Source organism: Mustela lutreola, chromosome 1 (genome assembly GCF_030435805.1).
Source record: "Mustela lutreola isolate mMusLut2 chromosome 1, mMusLut2.pri, whole genome shotgun sequence".
Lineage (NCBI taxonomy): Eukaryota > Metazoa > Chordata > Mammalia > Carnivora > Mustelidae > Mustela > Mustela lutreola.
Genome location: NC_081290.1, coordinates 190,382 through 207,707, shown reverse-complemented (window position 1 = coordinate 207,707; position 17,326 = coordinate 190,382). Strand labels below are relative to the sequence as shown.

General features: G+C 40.3%; 1 protein-coding gene across 16 annotated transcripts in view; it reads right to left on the bottom strand.

Moving 5' to 3' along the window:
- The window catches only part of HELQ (helicase, POLQ like), a 46,379-nt gene that overhangs the window by 15,011 nt on the left and 14,042 nt on the right, over positions 1-17,326 (bottom strand). For 15 of the 16 annotated variants that reach the window (XR_009347134.1, XM_059144360.1, XM_059144706.1 and 12 more), the window contains 5 exons: positions 14,502-14,741; positions 11,587-11,728; positions 11,116-11,220; positions 3,224-3,437; positions 1,140-1,297 (listed from right to left, as the gene is read on the bottom strand). Coding sequence is in view for 15 of the 16 variants with exons in the window: in XM_059144360.1 (XP_059000343.1) it covers positions 1,140-1,297; positions 3,224-3,437; positions 11,116-11,220; positions 11,587-11,728; positions 14,502-14,741 (859 nt within the window). In the remaining variant the exon portion in view is untranslated. The remainder of the gene's footprint in view (positions 1-1,139; positions 1,298-3,223; positions 3,438-11,115; positions 11,221-11,586; positions 11,729-14,501; positions 14,742-17,326) is intronic. The other variant, XM_059144558.1, reaches the window with a different exon arrangement.

Genomic DNA, 17,326 nt, shown 5'->3' with positions numbered 1-17,326 from the left:
CCGTCAAATTGTAACTTTAAAAAATCTGCCTTTTGAACCAAATCCAGTATTTCCTGATACCACATTTTCATGCTTTAAAGGATATGAGAAGAACACCACCAATTTATTTATACAAATTGTAAGCTTAAACATGTATTATTAAAATACAACATATTTTAGCAGAATACTTAAAGGCATGGTCACAAGCACTGTGGTCTCCACTAGGGTTTCCACAGAGTATGTGGTTACGTCTAATACTGAGATGATGTCTGCTGGGGAGGAAGAACAGGGAAAACTTTTGACAGTAACTGCTTTATACAGCACCACTTAAAAAACCTTAGTTACGGGGCGCCTGGGTGGTTCAGTGGGTTAAACCACTGCCTTCGGCTCAGGTCATGATCTCAGGGTCCTGGGATCGAGTCCCGCATCGGGCTCTCTGCTCAGCAGGGAGCCTGCTTCCTCCTCTCTCTCTCTCTGCCTGCCTCTCTGCCTGCTTGTGATCTCTGTCTGTCAAATAAATAAATAAAATCTTTAAAAAAAAAAAAAAAAACCTTAGTTACGATTTTAAAATAGGACATTAAAAGAAAGATAATTTCCTGCAATTAAGAGCTGCATACTGCTTCCGCCTAACACATGTTCCTGTGTCTGCCGCACTCACAGTAAAGTCATAATAGACTACACTCGACCGCCTGGTTTTAGAGAAAGCAGGACCAGCTGCACCTTCCTGTTGTGATAAAACTGACATTCCTGCTCAGTATTGACATCACTGGGCTTCGTCATCATGCTTGGCTCTGATAGAGCTTTCATGTAATTCAAGTCTCCAAAAAAACCCAGCTTTCACGGTTTTCTTCACACTGCAGGCAACATAAAGTGGAGTGGTCACCAAACTGTAACAGTGACTATCTTTGCAGAATGGGAACAGGGATGATCCTGCTTTTTTTTTCCTGATAATGAACATGTTTATATTTAACAGAAAAGTAGTATTTAAGTTAAATAAACTGAAGATGCTATTGCTATATTACTATTTAAAAAAACTGAAACATGAAAGACCCAATTTCAAATACACTTCAGTAGAGACAAAAAGTGAATAATCACTTGACAAAAATTCCATCGTCATTAATAAATAAAATAGCCTATATTGAAGAACCTTATAATCTTACCTGCCTGAAGTATATCATCCAGTCAGGGACACACTGAGAAGCCATATCATAGGGAGTTGTTAGGTAAATTAGGTGAAGAAGGCTTTCAAGCACAAGACCTTCGAGACCTTTCTTCAAATCTCTGTAGAGAATGTCACAATAAGCCAAATCTATAGTTCCTAAAAGAAAGATCAAATATTTCATCTTTCATAATTACCAAAAGGGAAATAATGTGATTTTTAAAGCATCTTATTTAGAAGTTACCTACATATAGCAAAAAGTCTTCAAAAGCTCTCAAGTTTTTTTAACTCCATTATAGTTAACATACAGTGTTAGGTTAGTTTCAGGTGTACAATATAGTGATCCCACAATTCTGTACATCACTGAGTGTTTATCATGATGGGTGCACTGCTAATCCATCTATACATCTCACCCACTCCCCCCCAAATCTCTTCTTATGGAATTTAGCATAACTATTTTGGAGGTCATTTTGATAGTATATATCAACATTTCATAAGTACATACCTTTTGACCCAAATACTTTGTTTCTGGAAATCTAACCCAGAGAAACATGTCCACATATACTCAAAAATACATAAATAGTGATGCCCATTGCAGCTTTGTTTATAACTGAGAAAATAAAAAGCCTGTGCAAATGTCCATCAATAGGGGAATGGCTAACTAAATTACGGTATCCAGACTACGGATGATTACAGTAGTCAAAGAAAAATGAGGTAGATTTAAAGGGACTGACATGTTAAGATGCTCCTAATATTTTAAGTAAGAAAAGCAAGCTGCCAAAAAATACCTACAACTATGATTTCATCTTAAAAAATAAAGTATAAAACATATATAAATATATATGCATGATACATAATAAAATCTATACACATATACAGATAGACAAATGTAAATACATACATATTTATCTATCTACATAACAACATATGGAAGGACACACAGCAAACTGTTAACAGCGGTTGCCCCTGGGAGAGTGGAAATGGGACAGGAGAATGGGGTTTTCCTTTACATAATTCTGAGTTCTAAGGATTGTTTTAAAACAATATGGGGCGCCTGGGTGGCTCAGTGGTTTCGGCTGCTGCCTTCGGCTCGGGTCATGATCTCAGGGTCCTGGGATCAAGCCCCGCATCGGGCTCTCTGCTCCGCAGGAAGCCTGCTTCCCTCTCTCTCTCTCTCTCTGCCTGCCTCTCTGCCTACTTGTGATCTCTATCTGTCAAATAAATAAATAAAATCTTAAAAAAAAAAAAAAATAGACCTGTATTATTTTTCATTAAGTAAATTATGATGTAGCCATTAAAAAAAAAAAACCATTCACTGCTGTGGAACAATTTTTAAGATATTAAGCAAAAAAAGCAAATTTTGGAACAATACAAATGATTATTTATTTAAAAACAAAAGTTAAAAAATCTCAAACTTGTATACAAGTATGTATTATGCATTGAAAGGAAATGTACAGAAACTGTCTGAAAAGACGCATGCCAAATTATTATTCTTGGTAGATATTAAGATTTGCATGATTGCTAGGGGAGGGGGTGTGTGAAGGGAGATTATCATCTATTTCCCCAAATACTTCTACAGTATCTTAAATTACTTGTATTCTAAAACATTTTTCGGGGCACCTGAGTGGCTCGTTTGGTTAAACGGTCAACACTCGATTTCGGCTCAGGTCATGATCTCAGGGTTGTAAGATCAAACCACGAGTCCGACTCCTGGAGGATGTGGTCTCCTTAGGATTCCCTCTTTCCTCCTTTCTGCCCCTCCCTGCTCCCTCTCTGAAAAAAATGAAAACAAAAAAACCCAAAAATCCCCAACATATTTTCAACTTATTTATTTACAAAAAATTTTCTTAAAGAAAGCTCTACACACAGCGTGGTCTTGAACTCACGACCCCGAGGTTGAATCACACACTCCACTGGGCCAGCCGGGCGCCCTGATTTTCCAACTTTGAAAAGCTAAAGTAGTCTCATAGCTTATAAGATTAATGTTATTAATAAGAAATTACAGTTCCAATTTAAAGAAAGAGAATGATTTAATTTCTATTTCTTCCCCAGCATATTTCCTTAGAAACTTAGCTAAACTCTTACCCTTAAAAGAAGCTCGTCCCAGTTTTGTAATATGAAAGCTCTCGTCTTTGGGCTTGTCAACAACGTCTTTCTGGAGAAGTCCTTTTTCTGTCAGGTATCTAAGCCATTCAACAGTTATTTCCCGCAGACTTTTTTCTTTCAACAAAATCTTTTGCTGAACACCAAACAATGTACCACCCATAAAGTGACATATGTCATCAAGATTTGTTGCGATCTGAAACAATTCAGGATGTCACTGGAGCATACGTCAAAGATACTGAAATAAATTAGTGCGAAATTGACATATTCGCGTATATAAGGATAATCATATAGTGATGTTTTAAAATTAACGAGAAACAATTTAAAGAAGTTATCATATTCATACTTCTAATGAAAACACGGACATATTTTTCACTCAAAAACTCCTCAGATTTTTGAGTAGCTTTTCAGTCTCTCCCAAGCTGTGCCGTTTCTTCTCCAATCATCACTAATTCCCACTCAGCCTCCTGCAGAAATTCTCCCTTCACCCCTTTCCACCCACCTGTAAGAATTCTTTAGCATTAAAACACACATACACCCATGCAAAACACAACCGAAAGTCTCCAATGAAACAGGAGCAGGCAATATTTCCTTCATATCACCTAAAAATAAAGTCTTCTTCTTTTTCTGTCTCTCTCATTCCTGTTCTTTTGCTGCCTTCCCTTTCCCCCTCTTAGTCACTATTTAAAACCTTTAATGGCAATCATAATACTTAACCCTCCATTTGGTATTCAGATGTCGAGATGATGCTGAATTAGAATTTTGTATTAGCTAATTTTAATGAAATCAGCATGTTGTACTAAAATATAGTCAATCAATAAGCATATTTCTCTCTCTCACAATTCTGATGATACTTTCAACTGGAAAACATAGTCATTGGATACCAAACCCAAATAAGGGTTAACAAAAAACATGATGAGGCATAGACACTTCCTACTGCTTTTCCTCCTTTTAGTAAAATTCACTTTCTTGGAAATGTTCTGACCTTTTATTATTATTATTACTACTACTATTATTATTCTTTGAGAGAGAGAATATTAAGCAGGATCTATACCCAGTGGGGAGTCTGATGCTGGGCTCAATCTCACAACCTTGGTATCATGACGTGAGCCAAGATCCAGAGTTGGACCCTTAACAGACTGAACCACCCAAGCACCCCAAAATTCATTCTAAGTATAATATTCAATTAGGACAAAACTGCAGTTTTAAGATATTCAAGACTGATTCTCAGTGTGTAGATTATCAATGAACTTAGTCGCTGAACTGTTTTCTACCTGGTTGATTTCCGTAAACACTGGGGATACTTCCAGCTACCATCATGTTATCTTTCTATCCCTCTATGAAGATTTTACAGCATTGTGACTGACACCCACTGGTCTAGCCTCTGTCTCTGGCCTCCACAGCTTCTCAAAGCTAGATTCTCTACTGCTGCCCCAACCTTCAGGTTCACCCACGCCTCTCCAAAGTCAATCCATTCATTCGTTCAAGTACTAACAGAGCACCAACCCCATGCCAGGAACTGTGCTGGGCACAGGGAGTCAGGGACAAGTAAAGATAAATGTGGAGTCTGTTGGCCCAGGGCTTACATTCCAACAGGGATCACTGCACTAACCAGCAAAGAAGTACAAACTGATAGGTTCTACTAAAGCAATGTGGTTCGATCAAGCATACAGTAAACTGACTGGACACAGAGGCACAGGGGGGCTTCCCTGAGGAGGGATGGTTAAGTGAAGCCTCCAGGTTGAGTGCGTGAGGGTCAGACGAGAGATAGAGTGGGGAAGATGGGCGAGTCCAGGCTCAGTGAGCACTGGTATGGAAGGACCCAGGAGGCCAGTGTGCCTGGGGTGCAGATTGCAAGGAGGCTGGTGGAGGGCAAGGCAGACAGGCAGAGGCCAAATCTACCATGGTAGACCGTGACAAGGAACTTGGGCTTCCTAAATCCTAAAAACAATGGGAAACCAATGGGACAAATTTTAAGCAGAGATGGGTAGCACAATCTGAGTTTACGTTTTGACAAGACCAGTCTGTGTGAATGATCATTTGGAGGGGATGTGGGAAGGCATGGCGGAATGGACGCAAGGCAGTCAGACCAGTGAGGGGACAACCACACTGGCCCGGACAGGAGAGAGACACTAGGAGCACGGACCCCAGTGTCCAGGTGCGGGGATAAAGCTACAAGCAGCCTACAGAACCTGCCTCTCTTTGCTTCAGATTCTTTTTTTGTAAAAGGGGAATTTCATTCCTTAATTCGAAGGTATGCAAGGATCAGAGATAAAACACATAGTGTCTAACAGAGTGTCTGAAACATGGTTGTGATAAATAAATAACTGGAGGCTCCCCAGGTATTTAACAAGGCATTTACAACAAGTTATTTAACAAGGCCCAACTTGTTAAATGCTCTCATTAATTCCTAGTTTCCTTCTCCTCGACCAAAGCAAGGACTTAGTCTCTCCAGGGGTGCTCCTCTGTATCCTCCTGCCCCCAACCTCACTGCCCAAGTCACAGACCTTGCCCTTCTTGCTTCTCCCCTCTTCAACCTGCGTGTTTCTGTCCAGAGGACTTGACTGCTGCTTTAATTCCAACTCTAACGGTCTTCCTACTTTCTACTGTGTTTAGAGTTCCAGCCTTCTTCCATGACTACAGCCCCGTTGTGAGCCTTTACCCAAAGGTGTAAGAGGAACCCTGGTGGCCTGACCTCTTCATGGATGGGTCCAGTTTCTTGAGTTCTGCCTCCTGTGGTAGGCTTGGAACAACAGCTGCCCACCTGCTAATCTCCTGCCTAGACTTCTTGCTGTACTTCAACTGTTAAAACAGAATTTAAATGCAACTGTTGTGCCCCATAGCTCTTGGACTGCCAGGCCTATGAACCCTACCCCTGTGGCCAAGTCCATCCTCCCAGTAGTTACCTGAGTGGTCCCATCTTGAGTGAGTCCCAACTCCCTCCCAATTCCATGAGTCCTATCTCATATACACATTTGTCAGATGTATGTATTATATGTCCTGTGCCTTCTCATTTTAGCTGTCTTTTGAAGATAATTTTTAAAATTATGATGAAGTCTATTTGATAGATTTTTCCCTTCATGGTTTTTGTTTTTTGCTTTCCACATAAGAAATCACCCAAGGTAACAAAAAATCCTTCCTTATATGTTCTTCCCTTTAAGTTTAGGTCTATGGTCCACTTTGAATTAATTATTTTTGACAAAATTAGTGTGAGGTAAGAGTACAGGTTAGTTTTTTGTTATTGTTCTATAGAGATATCTAGTTGCTCCAGCCCCATTTATTGAGAAACACTATCCTTTGTCCCTTTAAATATTCTGACACCCTTTGCTAAAACCTGATGATACACAGGGATGCCTGGCTGGCTCAGTTGGTGGACACGCAACTCCTTATTTTGGTGTCCTGAGTTCGAGCCCCACGTTGAGTGTAGAGATTATCATTTTTTTAACTGATCACATACGTGGGCCTAATTCTGGACTTACTGATCTATTATTGGGCTATATAATCCTTGTGCCAATACCGCACTGTCTTGATTACTCAAGCTTTATAGTTACTTCTTGAAATAGTGTGAACACTCTAAATTTGTCATTTTTTCACAAAATGAATTTTGGTTAATCTACTCCTTTGCATTTCCAAATAAATTCTATCAGACTTCAATTTCTACAAACAAACCTACTGAGATTTTGGCTGGTATTGCATTAAATTTACAGACCAAGTTGGGAAGTAACATCTGATCAAAACTGAATGTTCTAATTCTTGAACACGGCACCTCTCTCCATCTACGTAGGTCTCGTTCAATTTCTCTCAAGTTCTAGTTTTCAGTGTACAGGTCTGACACATATTAGTTAAAGTTGTCCCTAAGTATTGTATGTTTTTTGATGCTATTGTGAATGGAGTTGTTTTTCCAATTATTTGTAGTGAGTATACAAATATAATTGAGTTCCATACACTGACCCTGTATCCCATGACAGTGCTGATTACACTCTAGTTTTTTCCCCTACATTCCTTTGGATTTTTTTCTTGAAACTAGTATCGCAAATAAGACAGTTTTACTTCTTCCTTTCTAATCTATACGCCCTCATTCCTGTCTTGTACCGGCCAGGATTCCAATATACGCTGAAAAGAAGGGTGAGAGCAGACCTCCTTGCTCTTCCTGATCTTAGACGGAAAAATGAATCTTTCACCATTAAGTGTGATGGTACCTGTAGTGGTTGTTGTTGTTCTTAAAGATTTTATTTATTTACTTGACAGACATAGATCACAAGCAGGCAGAGAGGCAGAGAGAGAGAGGGAAACAGGCTCCCCGCTGAGCAGAGAGCCCGATGCAAGGCTCGAACCCAGGACCCTAGGATCATGACCTGAGCCAAAGGCAGAGGCTTACCCACTGAGCCACCCAGGTGCCCCAGTTTTGTTTTTGTTTCTGTTTTTTTTTTTTTTTTTTTTAAATAAACTTCCTTGACCTCTTCTCCTCCTAGTTTGCTGAGTTTTTAATCATGAATGGGTGTTGAACTCTGTCAAATGAATAGTAACACTGACTTTTGAATGTTAAATTAATTTTGCATTACTGGAATAAACTCTGATTATGTTGCTGGATTACTAATACTTGGATAGGATTTTATCTATGTTTACGAGATAATGGCCTGTAGTTTTTTCTTCTTGTAACATCTTTGTCCGATTTTGGTATCAGAATAATGCTGGTTTCATGAGATGAGCAGTATTCCTTCTTCCTCTGCTTTTTGGAAGAATATGTGTATGATTGGTGTTATTTCTTCCTTAAATGTTTGATAGAATTCACCAGTGAAGTCAGGTCTGGAGTTTTCTTTGTGGCAAGTTTTAAGTTATAAATTCAATTTCTTTAATAGATCTAGGACTAGACTTTTTACTTCTTCAGTCAATTTTGGAAATTGTGTTTTCCAAGAATATTTGTAGTTGAATTCATTTTTTTAGCATTCAAGACTATAGTTATTCAAGGATTATTCCTTACTATAGCTTTAATATCTCCAGGATCTCAGTGATGACCCTATTAGGAATGATCCTAATATTGGTAACTGAAGTGTTCTCTCTTTTCCCTCTGATGAAATCAGTCAATAATCTTACTGATCTTTTCAAAGAACTAGCTTATAGTTTCATTATTTTTTTTATTTACTTTTTATTTCATTTGTTTTTATTTGTATTATCTCCTTTATTCTACTTTGAGTCCCCCACACCCCACCCAGGTTCCTAAAGTAAAACTTAGAGCAGTGAATCTGGATCTTTCTTGTATTCTAACAAGGATTTTAAAGCCATAAATGTCCTTTTAAGCACTTCTTTGGGTTCATGCCAGTAATTCTGATACATCTTTTTTCATTTTCTTTCCATTAGAAATATTTTCTAATATCCCTTGTGATTTCGGTCAAAGTATACTTACTTAATTTCCAAATATTTGAGTAATTCCCTGATACCCTTCTATTACTGCTGGTGTACTGTAATTGCTTCCATTAGATACCGTGCTATATTTTATTTCAATCCTTTTAAATGTATTGATATTTGTCTATGGTCTCAGAATACGGTATACAATAGTGAGATATTTCATGGGCATTTGAGGAATAATCTACACAGACAATAGTGTACTGGACAGAGTACAGGCCAGCAAGGCAGGAACCTAAATGATAGTCCAATTCAAATCGTAACTCACTGAATGATGCTACACTACTCACCGACTCGGAGTCCGTTACCTTATTGAAGACATAAATGTGGTAAGACTTGCCGATCTTCACGAGCTCTCCCTCCCTTACCAATTCCTCGGCAACCCTCCTCTTGCAGGTCTCATTACATTACATGTGGATTACTGCAACTGCTTCTCAACTAGTCTTTCAATACTTCTCTACACTATTATCCCAGACATTTTACAGATAAGGCAACTGAGTGAGGTCTAAGAGAGAGCTAATAACTTAAGCAGAGCAGTAAGAGACAGAGTTGGGACTGGGACACAGCCATGTGTGATATCAGAGCACTTGCTCTCAACCACCACATGTCACGATTCTCCACCGACAAGCGACAGTGTCACAGCTCTCTAGTTTGCAATTTAAGCACGCTTTCCCAGTTCCCCCAATTTACAGCACACTTCCGGCCTCCCTTTCCCCACCCAGTTTTCAACTCTTCAGGATCTGCAGCCCTCGTCTAGAGCTACACAATCTATTCTGCTGTCACCTCACATCGCCTGAAGCTTTCTCACCGTCATTTCTATGTGAAGTACTCTGAGCGGCTTACTCCTGCAGATCTACAACTTCTATCTCTTTCACCGTCCAGCACTGATTCCTTTTCTTCCTTATGACCTTTCACATTCTAAACTGCCAGGGAATGTTACCACTATACATCTACAAGGTAATCAAAACTTATGGTATTTTTGTTTATTAATCTCTTCTTTTATTTTCACCTAAACTGTTTGGGTTAATGAAGGCAGACTGCATGATAAGTTAAGAGCACTGGTTTCTTTGTTTGTTTGTTTTAAATATTTTTATTTATTTATTTGACAGACAGAAATCACAAGCAGGCAGAGGCAGGCAGAGGGGGAGGGAGAAACAGGTTCCCTGTTGAGCAGCGAGCCTAATGCGGGGCTTGATCCCAGGACCAGGGGTTTAATCCACTGAGCAACCCAGGTGCCCCAAGAGCACTGGTTTTATTGTGGAACAACAAATTCAAACCCTGGCTTTGCCACTTTACGGCCAAATGACCTCGCACAAAAGTAAAATTTACTTAACTTAAGAATAACCACAGAGGTGCCGGATGGCTCAGCTGGTTAGTGATTTTTCTTTTTTTAAAGATTTGAGAGAGGGGCACCTGGGTGGCTCAGTGGGTTAAAGCCTCTGCCTTCAGCTCAGGTCATGATCTCAGGGTCCTGGGATCGAGCCCCACATCGGGCTCTCTGCTCAGCAGGGAGCCTGCTTTCCCCTCTATCTCTGCCTGCCTCTCTGCCTACTTGTGATCTCTCTCTGTCAGATAAATAAATAAAATCTTTATTTAAAAAAAATAGATTTATTAGAGAGTGAGTGAGCGAGAGAGAGAGAGAGAGAGCGCACAAGCCAGGATGGAGAGGCAGAGGGAGATGGAGAAGCATACTCCCCACTGAGCAGGGAGCCCGAGGCAGGGCTCAATCCCAGAACCCTGAGATTATGTCCCGAGCCCAAGGCAGATGCTTGAAGGACCGAGCCACCCAGGCACTCCAGGCATCTGTCTCTTGATTTCTTCGCAGGTCATAATCTCAAGACCATGGGATCGAGCCCTGACGAGCTCTGCATTGGGCTCCAGGCTCAGTGGGGAGTCTGCTTGAAATTTTGTCTCCACTTGCCCCTCCCCCAGCTCATTCTCTTTCTCTCAAATAAAAAAATCTTAAAAAAAAAAAGTATAACCATAAAAAAGAAGTTTAACTCAAGAGTAACCCTAAAAGAGAGAGTGAATTTCTAAGAAAAAGAGTGTTTTCCTGCTGTGTCTTTTTCTTTTTAAATTTTCTGCCTGATAAAGGCTATACGAATCTCACAAATGTTTACAATATCCTAGAATGATCACAGACTACCGGTGAATCTTATTCTTAACCAGGATAGAGATGATGGATAATCCCACATCAGGACCTATGTCTTTATAGCTTCTTACATCCCCCAGAGTATACAAAAAAGTGTCTCACTTGTAATAATGTGCAGTTATGATTTGCTCATTTTTCATATTTCATAAAACTCAAAGCATTAAAATGGACATATAAATCTAGATTCAGATTTATGTCAGATTTTTCTTTTCCACATTAGATTAGAAGTTAGCATTTTTTTCAAACTTATAGTTCTCATAACTTTTAAATCTCTATTATCTCAGATAATGGAATAAGATTTAAAAATAATGAAAAATACCTTCAAACCAATCAAAGAGAGAAACAAAGTTTGGATTCCCTTGGTGAATTCTTGAACAAGATGGCTATAACAATTTTCCAATGGTCTGCTTATTAACTCTGATACCTACAAAAGTTAAAGCAATATTATGTTTTGTGTTGTTATAAGAAAATTAAGTGTTCCATATAAAATTTTATATTTTGCATAGATCTTGTGGAAACAGGGGGTGTTAAGGACATAGAGAAACAAATAAGAATTTAGCAGGTGTTCTCATGAAAATGGAAGAACGATAAATAAAGAAAATACTTTTCACTGCTTGCCTGAACTACAAAAGTATTCAACTATTCTTTGTCATTCCTAATCGTAGAGGAGAAAGAAACATTATTGAAAGAAATATTAATAATTAATTTTTAAAAGATGATATCATAAAAGGGCTAGACCAAAGACCAAAAAGAAAAAGATGAAACAACAAACCGACAGTCAGACGATTACCTGCTGCTTGTCTTTTTCCTGCAGTATAAGGACACTCTCCCCGACAGAGTCTATTCCGGCACGGCCAGCTCTGCCAATCATCTGCTTATACTGACTCCTCTTTAAAAACTCCTTTGCAACATAGGGAGCTCTTAAAATAACTCTATGGAATTGATAATATTAATTAAAAGTGATACTCCTTCTATAATACTGCCTATTTTTTCATTCTTAATTTCATTATACAGTGATATTAAATTTAATGACATGTTAACTCAAAATAAGTCAGTGCTATTTAACAAGAACCAGTGATGTCCTAGATTCTTCATGTACATTATCAGTAATTCTTACAAAATTCTTGGTTACAACGTTCTTTATTATTTCACTTTAATTTTTACGAAGGGGCTAAGTGAAGCACAGACAAACTAAGTGGTTCACCTCAACACACAAAACTAGTAACTACCAGGACCATGCTTTGAACATGCTGGCTTGTCTATAGAGCAACAGCCTCCAAAGACTGATTCTACACCCCATAAATAAAAAATAGAATCATGCATCACCAACATATGCATATTTTAATTAATTTATGTTACTGTCAACTATATAACATTGCAGGTTTCGACTGTTTTTGACCTACAAATATGGTAATTTCAATTCTGCCAATGTAGTTGGAAGCCTGTAGCCAGCTTTCCTGTTCAGAAGTGAGAGACCTATGTCACCTAATCAACCTACTCTTTTATGAGCCTCAGTAGACAGCCAAGGTTACAAACACCTGATGAAAACTAAGGGCACAAAGTAGAGCCAGAATACACAGAATAAATACCTGACAGAAACAGGGAACAGAAAGAACCTTAAACTGGGGGGTGCCAGGTGGATCAGTCAGTTAAGTGTCTGACTTCGGTTCAGGTCACGCTCTCAGGGTCATGGGATTGAGCCCTGCACTGGGTGCTGCGCTCGACATGGAGTCTGCTTGTTCTTCTCCTTCTGCCCCAACCCCACTCATGCTCTATCAAAAAATAAATAAAATCTTAAAAAAAATTATTCAAGGATGGCAAAATAAAAAGTAAGTCATAGAAGGAAGACGTGGGATATAAGAGGCAGCAGTAAGCAAAAAAACAAGTATAATTTACAGGAAGGTTTAAATAATTACAGACTGTAAGATGAAATGCAATTAAAAATCTGGTACTAAAATTCCAGATAGCTGCAACATACATGAGGCACTACAGGAGAACACACAAGGAGTAAGACTACTGTTATGTTCAGGAGGGGAAACAATCATTGATTAATTCTAAAATGGCAGAAAAGCATGTTTGATTACAGCTGTTACAATTAAGAGTAACAACTGGGATAAGAGAAATAAGATATTTAACTTCCTTTTTTATTCTCCAGTTGTCTGAAAAATGGAAAATTTAAACCGTGACTGATGAAAATAAAAGAGTGAAGAAAGATCTACTTTGCAGGGAAAACGTAATCCTAGTGTTCAAAGTGAAAACACTCAGTGAGAAAAACAAGGACCAATTATATTGATAAAAAGTATGATTCAGCAGTAAGATAGTTGAAATGAACCTTTGTATACCTAAACAGTTTTGAAATACAAAGCAAAAACTTCTAGAAATGCAAAAAGGAGAAAGACGACTCCAAAATAACAATGGGAGACTAACACAACTCCCTGAAATGGACAGATCGAAGAATCACAGTTAGTAAGAAAATCAAGGGAGCTCTGATAACACAATAAATAACTGTGATCTCATGGAGATGTACAAACTGTGTATCCAACAGAAAATACATGTGTTTTTTAATGTGGATGATTTTTTTTTTAAAGATTTTATTTATTTATTTGACAGAGATCACAGGTAGGCAGAGAGGCAGGCAGAGAGAGAGAGAGGAGGAAGCAGGCTCCCTGCTGAGCAGAGAGCCCGATGCGGGACTCGATCCCAGGACCCTGAGATCAGGACCTGAGCCGAAGGCAGAGGCATAACCCTCTGAGCTACCCAGGCGCCCTAATGTGGATGATTTTTAAAAATCACCCAAGCTTTTGAAAAAAATGTCACAAATTTTAAAGTCAAATTTTTAAATAAAAATTATAAAGAGCAGATATCAGCTATACAAGCCCACAACTTGGGTAATAACTGAAAAGATGGTCAAAGCTCTACTCTGGAAAAGATACTAGACCAGAAGTCTTTATGGATGAGTTCTCTAAGCTTTCAAGGAAATACCTGTGTTAAATAAACTCAGATCATAAAAAATGGTAGAGCTTGCTGTTTGCAACTAGCAATAAACCCTAACGTCGAGCCAGATAGGGAGAACACCAAAGAAGTAATTCTAATACCAGAAACTCTGCCGGTCACTTTTCAGTAACGTATTAAAGGACACAAATGCGGAGCAGGTGGGCAGGGCAGTTGGTCGGGCAGCGGACTCTCGGACTCGCGAACTCTCGGTCTTGGCTCAGGTCCTGATCTCAAGGTCAGGAGACGGAGTTCCGCACTGGGCTCAGTGCTGAGTGAAGAGTCTGCTTGAGGCTCTCCCTCCCCCTCCCCCGACTCTAAAATAAATGAATACATCTTAAAACATAAATAAGTAAACTGAAGGAAACAAAACAAACAATCAATTCAGCAAATGTCTGATAAATTCTCATCCACTCCTGAGAAGGAATAAAACAACAAAAACTCCTGGCAAAGGGCGCCTGTGGGGCTCAGTGGGTTAAAGCCTCTGCCTCTGGCTCAGGTCACGATCTCAGGGTCCTGGGACTGAGTCCTGTATCGGGCTCTCTGCTCAGTGGGGAGCCTGCTTCCCCCCACCCTCTGCCTCTGCCTCCTTCTCTGCCTGCTTATGATCTCTCGGTCAAATAAATAATTAAAATCTTAAAAAGAAAAAAAAAATACACACTCTTACCTAGCTAAGAATTAAAAAGTTTTGAGCCTGGCCAATGGCTACCTTACCTTCGAGCTGGTAGATTCACACCTGCTGCCAGGGTGGACGTGCAGGTGAAGAGGCACAGAGCTCCTGTGGAATATGCCTCCTCCAAGAGCCTCCTTTCGTCGCTCGTTAAACCGCTGTGGTGGTAAGCAACGCCAAAGGGGACGGTGCGCTTTAAGATGGGGCACACGTTGCCACCGCTGATACTCTTCAAGTTCTTAATCAGCTCATGTTTTTCTTTCTCCCTGTGTTTCAGATACTCCCTAGGGAAAGAGATCTATTAGAAATATAAACCCTCGATCTTACAGGGACAAACTGCCTACTGCTTTAATTTTAGTAGATACATGTAAATATTCTTTATTAAAAAATATATAACTTTCATGAATCTCAGTATACAAAATGTTCTTAGAATTTGATTCTGATTTCACTAACTATTGGGCACTCTTTCAACCTTTTTGTGGATCACAGAACCCTATGAAAATCTGATCAAAGCTAAGGAAGGAAAAAGAACACAATATAAACATGACACTTTGCTTATGAGTTCATGGACTTCCTGATGCTCATTCTTATGCTGCCTATGAATCCGCGGGTGCTGGGGTTAGACACCTCCTGTGGATGTCACCATCATTTTTTTCACTAGAATATACATTTCTATGGGTGATTTTTATAGAATTTTTAAAAAATTCCAAGTCATAAATGTTCTTCTCTCAAGATGGAAACCTACTTACAATCGAATCACATGTAAGAATGTGAGACACGGACTAAACACTATATTTTAGAACCGTCAGTGAGGTCCCACAGTCTTTGCATTTACGAGCACTAAAGTCCCTTCAGAAAAGAGAGGAAGCACTGAAAGAGTAAGCGCGACGAGTAACTCACGCACTTCGAATGACAGCCGCCAAAAACCAGTCTACGCCACACGCAGTGTTTCAGGGTGCTTCGTGGAAATAAGGGAGAGCCCTGGCTCTCTTACTCTGATGTTCCCAACGGGAGGCCAGGGACGTCACAAGAAGCCGAGAAACAGGGTGCAAGGAACACAAGAACCAAGAAGAACTGGGAAGAGCGTGGCCAGGAGTCGTGGGCACGAGAATGACAAGTGACAGCTGAGGAGAGAGCAGCAAACTCTGTGACCACTTCCCAGTCCGTGTTCGGGGTCATGCAAGGGACGGGACGGACACGACGAACTCCTCTCAAGAAATTACATCCTACGTGGGGTGAAATGTGGATAATCACCACATAATGTTAGAGAAGGGAGACACTACTGATGGCTGACCGGGTAAGCTATGGTTACACGGCAAAGGGGTCACGGCAGAAGCAGAGGTCTGAGCTGGCTCTCGACCAGGGAGTGTCAGTGCCAGTGAAGAGGCAGGGGAGCACCCTTTCCTGGAAGGAAGGAAAGCATGATCAAAGGCACAGACACGAGAAGTTCAGAGCGCGGACAAAGAGAGTCGTCCGGGTGAGCTGCGAGGGAATGAGGAGTAAAGCAGTATGGGTGCACAAGTGAGCTGGACGCCAGCCTGAACCTACACGGAGAGCGCACAGTGCTATCATTCTGGGGGAGATTGTTAGGGAAACTGGTATGACTAGAGCTTTGGCAGTTGTTGGCAAATGATGTTTAAAAGTCATTATTTTTTTTTTAAAAGATTTTATTTATTTATTTCTCAGAGATCACAAGCAGGCAGAGAGGCAGAGAGAGGAGGAAGCAGGCTCCCCGCCGAGCAGAGAGCCCAATGTGTGGCTCGATCCCAGGACCCTGGCCTGGATCATGACCTGAGCCCAAGGCAGAGGCTTTAACCCACTGAGCCACCCAGGTGCCCCTAAAAGTCATTCTTGACTTAGAAGTCAATGGTAGTGACAGCTATAAAAAAGATGATAATTTTCCTTGCGATTGAGATAATCACTAGGGAAAAATCTGTTTTAGTCTTTGCACTTAAACAGACATAGCACCTGTTCTACTGCTCAGGCGGCTTTACTGCAACAGCTTCGCATGCCATTCACGATAAGGAGGACATCCCACGATGTCTACAGGATACAGTGGACATCCCGGGACACTCAAGAAATCATGCTTTACAGACATGGCTTGGGTCAGAAGCCATTTAGCTCAGGATTTTACTTCAGCTACATGTGAATTACAGAATAGTATTAAATTGTATGAGTAAAACATGATTCACCATTTCTTAATCAATAGCCATAAAAAAGGGTGCTAAACTATACTTGGAATATTCAGCTTATGAAAACAGCAAGTAATATACAAAATAGATTTTAGAGGAAATTTTCCTTCAGAAAGTGTTAAATCCTACTTCTTTAAGAAAGTATCAAGTAGGGACACCTGGGTGATTCCAGGGTCCTGGGATCGAGCCCCACATCCGGCTCTCTGCTCAGCGGGGAGCCTGTTTCCTCCTCTCTCTGCCTGCCTCTCTGCTACTTGTTACCTCTGTCTCTGTCAAATAAATAAATAAATAAATAAATCTTAAAAAAAAAAAAAAAAAAAAGTGTCAGCTCAGGGGGCGCCTGGGTTGCTCTGTGGGTTAAGCCTCTGCCTCAGGTCATGATCTCAGGGTCCTGGGATCGAGCCCCGCATCAGGCTCTCTGCTCCGCAGGGAGCCTGCTTCCCTTCCTCTCTCTCTGCCTGCCTCCCCCTACTTGTGACCTGTCAAATAAATAAATAAAATCTAAAAAATAGAAAGTATCAAGTATTGGGGTGCCTGGGTGGCGCAGTCTGTAGAGCATCTGACTCCTGATTTAGGCTCAGGTCATTCAGGGTCATGTGACTGAGCCCTGTGTAGGGGCTGCACTCAGTGGGGAGTCTGCTTGAGATTCCTGCCCTCTGCCCCTGCGCCGGCTTGGG